This window comes from Triticum aestivum, chromosome 2B (assembly GCF_018294505.1).
Source record: "Triticum aestivum cultivar Chinese Spring chromosome 2B, IWGSC CS RefSeq v2.1, whole genome shotgun sequence".
In the NCBI taxonomy this organism is placed as follows: domain Eukaryota; kingdom Viridiplantae; phylum Streptophyta; class Magnoliopsida; order Poales; family Poaceae; genus Triticum; species Triticum aestivum.
Genome location: NC_057798.1, coordinates 785,808,728 through 785,815,569, shown reverse-complemented (window position 1 = coordinate 785,815,569; position 6,842 = coordinate 785,808,728). Strand labels below are relative to the sequence as shown.

Genomic DNA, 6,842 nt, shown 5'->3' with positions numbered 1-6,842 from the left:
TTGCGTTCAGATCTTTTCTTTACCCAAAAAACTTTCCGATCAACACTTGAACTAACTCTAGCTACCACTCAATTATTGTCTAGTGCCCGGAACCGGTGAGCACACCATCCTGCTTTACTGAAATGATCCTTGAAAGCTTGATACGTATGTGCACCATAAGAGTTGGCATGTTGCATTTCTCACTCTTTTATCACAACACACGACCGACCGCTGCAACTGTGCATACGTAAGCACTCATGGTTTAGTGCAAACTTGCTTGCTCGAGTTAGTTGTTCAAACACTCCTAAATTCTCCATTTTATATACTCCTACGTAAGTATCATACATTTGGACCAATTTTTTTGAAAAGGCATTAATTTGGACCAATTTTTATAAACCTAAGTAGCATTTGCTTGTAAATAACGTTGATATGGCAAGGGATGGATGTGGACCAAACATAACTAGGTAATCAAAGATAAATTGTTGTTTCTACTGTAAAAAAACAAGCATTTTGGACACTTGTAACCACCAATAGTTTCTAAAACGTAGATTTGCCCAGTTTCTTCACTTGTAACCACGAACAGTTTCTAAATATTTCAGTCAGATGTACAGAAATCATACGTACAGATTTATCTTCAAAAATGTTTACATAATATAACAAAAATTCTGTTAAGTTTTCTGAATATGTTTCAACAAAAATTAGTGATAAAATATGTAAACATTTAAAATTTGAAAAAGACCATGTCAACATGCAAAGCAGGCACACACTTTGCATGAAAAAAGTTGCAGGTGGATAACACACACTAGTAGAAAAACGATTTTTAGTACCGGTTCGTAAGGACCTTTAGTACCGGTTCTGGAATCGGTACAAAAGAGTGGGGACTAAAGGTCCCCGCCCCCTTAGTACCGGTTCAACACGAACCGGGACCAAAGGCCCACCACGTGGCACGAGGCGCGCCGTGGTCTGGGAGACCTTTAGTCCCGGTTGGTAAGGATTTTCTTTATTTTTATTTTTGAAATAAAGCAAAAACAGCCCGCCTACTAGGCCGGCACCGCCTGCATACGACTAGAAAACCAATCTCTAGTTGGGCCAGGATGCAGGCCCGTACGGCCCAGTAAGCCCCACAGGGCAGAAGACTTGCAATAGGCCCACAAAGGCCTGCTTAGAGAGGAGCTCGACACGGTAGCCGCGGCAGGGCTTATAAACCGGTGCGAACTCCTCTCAACTAGCGAAGTGGGACTAAACTTGTGCACTGCGGGTGGCAGCGCACCACCTTTAATACCGGTTGTGGCTCCAACAGGTACTAAAGGGGGGGGGGTCTTTAGTACCGGTTGGAGCCACCAACCCGTACTAAAGGCCACCACCTTTAGTACCGGTTGGTGGCTCCAACCGGTACAAAAGACCCCCCCCCCTTAGTACTGGTTGGAGCCACCAACCCGTACTAAAGGCCACCACCTCTTTAATACCGGTTCGTGGCACGAACCGGTACTAAAGGTTCGCCACGAACCGGTACTAATGAGCGTCGCCCGCCTGGCCGTTGGAACCGGCACTAATGGTCACATTAGTGCCGGTTCAATTGCAAACCGGGACTGATGAGTTTCACATTAGACCCTTTTTCTACTAGTGACATCATCCAATCATATACATTAAAAACCAGAATGCCAGCTTCAAAAATTCAAAGGGAGCTAGATAGTGGGTTCATATCAATGTTCTCCTGGTGGTTGTGGCTATATTGTCATGCGATCTTCTAGAACAAAGTTTATTAAGTGATATTGTGCATACTCCAACTAATTGCATCCATCCATTCATGCAAGTGACCTATGGTGACATAGTAGAGACAACTAATTTGGTTTCTTACGGTAGATGTCAACAAATCGAGCCACTTTTTAGTAGCCGACTTTTAGGTTAGCTAGTAAGCACGCATCCACGTAACTAAAATACTTGTAAAGAATCTTGGGCTAGCACTAGCTAGTGACAAGATCCACAAATAGTACCTTAATTAATGTTCAAGAATGGAGACTGCCAACGTTGGGTTCAACACCTTAACTAACTCTAGCTACCCCTCACTTCAATCATTGTCTAGTGGCCGGTACTCGTGAGCACACCATCGTGAACTTCCTTATCTCCTTTTCGCGATGGCAAAATGAACTCGAGAATTTTAAAGTGATAATAGTACAACCGACTCAGATGTCATGTTTGAAAATGATGTGTTTTTTTGCATAGAAATATCTGCATGATCAGATGATTGCTCTCCACGGCCAAAAAGAAACCCAACTTTCTAACTCATCCCACTCATAGACACATCATACTAGTTAGTTGGCATAGCTTTACATTTTGAACTAAATAACTTTTCTTTTTTTCTCTTTGAGATGTTGAATTAATTAGTTGGGAAAGGGAACAATGATGTTTAGCTTTCGTCTCATAATCATGTTGTGGTTATGCTCTGTATGCAAACATCTTTCATCGCACACTATATGTTGTGATATAGTATTTGAATGTTCCTTGTAGGAGTAACACCTATTTGCATGGGGAATATATACTTTGTTTAGTTCTCCTGGTAGCCCATGTCCTGTACTTTTGCATGCAATCAGTATGGATTGTCTTACAAATAGATGGACCAGCATTTATTATATGTGTGGCACAAGAAACATTGCCCGACCTCAAGATGGGGATGTTGCAATGCGAGGGCTCACCGGGACATCACCGGTGGGGAGGAACGGATTTGACTGGATCAGGTTTGGGGAACAACGTGAGAAGAAGAGCACTATCACACTAGAGGTGGAGGAGGAAGGGCACAATTGAATTTCAATAGCCCGAGTAAAATCGACCAAAAGTTTTCTTAAACGGGATAGCTAAATCCCAGTCGATCGAGACTAAACGGAGTCTCAGTCATTGCTATATTCACAAGATTTTATGTGAAGATCCGTGCTATTGATTATTTATTTATTTTTTATTTTTAATATATTATGTCACTTCACTTAGAATTGTTTAACTCTCAGCCGACTAGATCTACCCACATCCTTTCTTAAAAATCAATCGCCTGGTCCCTAGAGATGAAGGACAAAAGACAGGCGGATCAAATCTACATGCAAAAGGCCTTTCTATTTAGCCAAGAGAACACATCATGCACTCTAAAAGTCCCAATCATTAAAGATCTATATGAGATTTAGCTACCCAATTAACTAAGTCTCATCTAAGTGATAATAGCATGAAAAAAGAAAAAGAAAAAAGGGAAAAATCCACACAAATCTCCATGTAAAAACAAACGATAATGGTAACTGGTTGTTGTAGGGGGGATGGCACGCGAATCATCTTTGCTTTCAGTTCTAGCTGTAAAATGAGATCAAACGGCGAAAAAAATTGCCTTCATAGAGAGAAACTGCCATGTCGCCTGAATAAACTGCCTCCTCTCCCTCAACTAAAACTGCTAGGTGAACATTTGCAAATGACACCTTCCCTGGCAAACGTTCACCGGTTATGGGTGTCCAAATCAAATGGCTGAGACTTACAGCGTGTTTGCCAATATTTAGGAGGTGGAATGGGAGTTTAGAGTAGGGAGTTGTATTGGGATTAAACATGGGATGAGTCGTTTTATTCTCAATCCTCTGTTTGACGCACGATAGGAATTATGTGTGAGAATTGAGGACAAACTGTATTCTCTTGTTTGGTTCGTGGGAATTGAAAGGGACTGGACAAAGGAAGTTAACATAAATTATGCTGAACAGTAAAGATCGAGTTACTAAAACAATTCCCTTCCAATTCCCAACCCTCCCTATTAATAAAATGGTGGGAACTGGAGTCTCAAGTCCAATGACTATTCTCTTATGAATTCTCAATCCCTCCAATCAAACAATAAATTTAAAGCCTCGTACTCCTTCAATTCTCATTCCCTAGCTCTAATAACCCCAACCAAACAAGCTGTTAGTTAATTCTCATCTAGATGCAAATTAGCAAATCTGAACACTAAAAGTGGTCAAAACTAACAGCAGGTCACTAATTTGCCTTCGACGTTACCATCAATGGACTTTTATAAACAGTGTGCGTTACCGTGGCAAACACACAAGAGGCGAAAGGTTATGCGTGAACCACACTGGCTAGTGCTGCACAACACACTTGCCACCCACGCACCGCGGAACTCATAAATCCTTCGTCGTTTCCACAAACACTTGGGACCCAAGATCTTAGCTCCCTTGAAGCGTACGTGCACACCATGGCCATGCAAGCCGCAATCACCACCACGCTTCTTCTGCCCGTCGCCCTCCTCTTCGTCTCCGCCGTGATCATGTCCGGCGCTTCGGCTTCGTCACCGTCGTCACTGCGGTTCCACTACATCGACCCTCGCAACTTCACCATGGCTGCGCCCACGTCACCATCCCCCTCCTCGTTGTCGCGCCGCGATGGCCGCCCCTCGCTTGCGCTGCTGCACCGCGACGCCGTCTCCGGCAGGACGTACCCGTCGACGCGGCACGCCATGCTTGGTCTCGCGGCAAGGGACGGCGCGCGGGCACAGTACCTCCAGCGCCGCCTCTCGCCGACGACGATGACGACGGAGGTGGGGTCGGAGGTGGTGTCGGGCATCTCCGAGGGCAGCGGCGAGTACTTCGTCCGCGTCGGCGTGGGGTCGCCGCCCACGGAGCAGTACCTGGTCGTGGACTCCGGGAGCGACGTCATCTGGGTGCAGTGCCGCCCCTGCGCCGAGTGCTACCAGCAGGCTGACCCACTCTTCGATCCGGCAGGGTCGGCGTCTTTTGCCGCCGTGCCGTGCGGCTCCGGCGTATGCAGGACGCTACCCGGAGGATCCTCCGGCTGCGCCGACTCCGGAGCGTGCCGGTACCAGGTGTCGTACGGGGACGGGTCGTACACCCAGGGCGTGCTCGCGATGGAGACGCTCACGTTCGGGGACAGCACGCCGGTGCAGGGCGTCGTAATCGGCTGCGGCCACCGCAACCGCGGCCTCTTCGTCGGGGCGGCCGGCCTGCTCGGCCTCGGCTGGGGCCCCATGTCGCTCGTCGGGCAGCTGGGCGGCGCTGCCGGCGGCGCGTTCAGCTACTGCCTCGCCAGCCGCGGTGCCGACACCGGCGCCGGGTCGCTCGTGCTAGGCCGGGACGATGCCATGCCGGTGGGCGCCGTGTGGGTGCCCCTGCTGCGCAACGCGCAGGAGCCGAGCTTCTACTACGTGGGCCTGACGGGCCTCGGCGTCGGCGGCGAGAAGCTCCCGCTACAGGACGGGCTCTTCGACCTCACCGAGGACGGCGGCGGCGTGGTGATGGACACCGGCACGGCCGTGACGCGGCTTCCGGCCGACGCCTACGCTGCACTGCGCGACGCGTTCGCGGACGCCGTCGGCGGTGACCTCCCGCGCGCTCCGGGCGTGTCGCTGTTGGACACGTGCTACGACCTGAGCGGGTACGCGAGCGTGCGCGTGCCGACGGTGGCCCTCTACTTCGGGCGGGACGGCGCGGCGCTGACGCTGCCGGCGAGGAACCTGCTGGTGGAGATGGGCGGCGGCGTGTACTGCCTGGCGTTCGCGGCGTCGGCGTCGGGGCTGTCCATCCTCGGCAACATACAGCAGCAGGGGATCCAGATCACCGTCGACTCCGCCACTGGTTACGTTGGCTTCGGACCCGCGACGTGCTAGTATCCTAGTTCTGCTGCCACGTCAAACGTAGAGGATTGAGTAGGCCCGCTTATGTATATACGCCATGGGATCGTATTGTACGATGTATAACTATATGTAGGTAAAGTATATGCGTCGAACCAACATGTGGTTGGATGGTTAGGAGGACCGTGATATCCCACTACGGTTCAAGTCCTGATGCTAACATTTATCCTGAATTTATTTCAGAATTTCCGGCGATGCACCCTAAGTATATCGGTAACCCACAAATTTTCTCCCGCATCAGTGCAAACAGACTTCATTCATGCAAACACGGCGAGTTTTCACTAAATTTCAAACATTTAGAATAAAAAAAAACTATTGCGGCCGCCGGCGTCCAAGCCCTTGTTGTTCCCTTCTGAGACCGCCTACTCCATCCGCCGTCTCGACAAGCACCGGCGATAAGACCCGTGAAGTGAAGGTGTGGTCTCTGACGAGTAAGAGTACCGCATGGGACACAAGGCCCTGCCCGCGGGTCTACTCATCCTTATAGGAGTCCGCGATGAAAATGCTGGCGCTCGCGTTGCCGTCGTCCCACCAGGCCGCCGGATAGTTCATCAGCGGCGCGTAGGAGGCACAACTGGTGTTGTTCTCCTCCACGATCGTCTGGAGCTGCGTCTCCACGGTGGCCGTTTCCTGGCGAGTGGCGGCTTAAGTGCATACGGCCTCGTAGATGGTAGGTTGCTCTGCGACTAAGTTGGGGTTCGCCGCGGCCATGGCCGCCACGGCCTCCTCGCTCGCGCGCTCGCCGTAGATTAGGTCCTCCGCCAGCCGATGCTGCTCCAGGAGAAACAGGTTGTGACGTTGTTCCTCTTGCGCCTGCTGGAACACCAACATAGAAACCAGTGTAGGCTGCACCTCTGCCATGACGGGGTTATAGCGCTTGCACCTGCTCCATGGTGAAGCCGGCGTGAACAAGCGCGGGCACCGGGGAGGTGTCGTCGGAGCCTGTTTCCATGGTGGGGTCATCCTCATCGTCGGAGACGTTGGGGGAGCTATCCAGCAAGCTGGCCTCAATCCGCCTGGCACGACGGCTCTGCCCGGCGGCCGCAAGGGAGGCCACCTCGTGCTTCATCTTCGTGGAAAGTCTCTCCCATAGAGCTTCGCTGCCTGTAGTCATGGCGGATGCGGTGCAAGGGAGGAGGATGGGGAGCAGCTTGTGTTGTGATGTGGAGTTAGCCGGGTGTGTCCGCCTTTAAATAGCAGA

General features: G+C 50.3%; 1 protein-coding gene across 1 annotated transcript; it reads left to right on the top strand.

The window, feature by feature from the left end:
- The first annotated feature begins 4,079 nt into the window (after window positions 1-4,079).
- On the top strand, window positions 4,080-5,849 carry LOC123042740 (protein ASPARTIC PROTEASE IN GUARD CELL 2-like). Its single transcript, XM_044465128.1, has one exon. The coding sequence runs from the start codon at window positions 4,190-4,192 to the stop codon at window positions 5,615-5,617; it is 1,428 nt and encodes a 475-aa protein (XP_044321063.1). The 5' UTR covers window positions 4,080-4,189; the 3' UTR covers window positions 5,618-5,849.
- Window positions 5,850-6,842: the final 993 nt, after the last annotated feature.

Excerpts from the sequence above, each read along its gene's own strand:
- LOC123042740 (XM_044465128.1), top strand. The coding sequence starts at position 4,190 with ATGGCCATGCAAGCCGCAATCACCACCACGCTTCTTCTGCCCGTCGCC.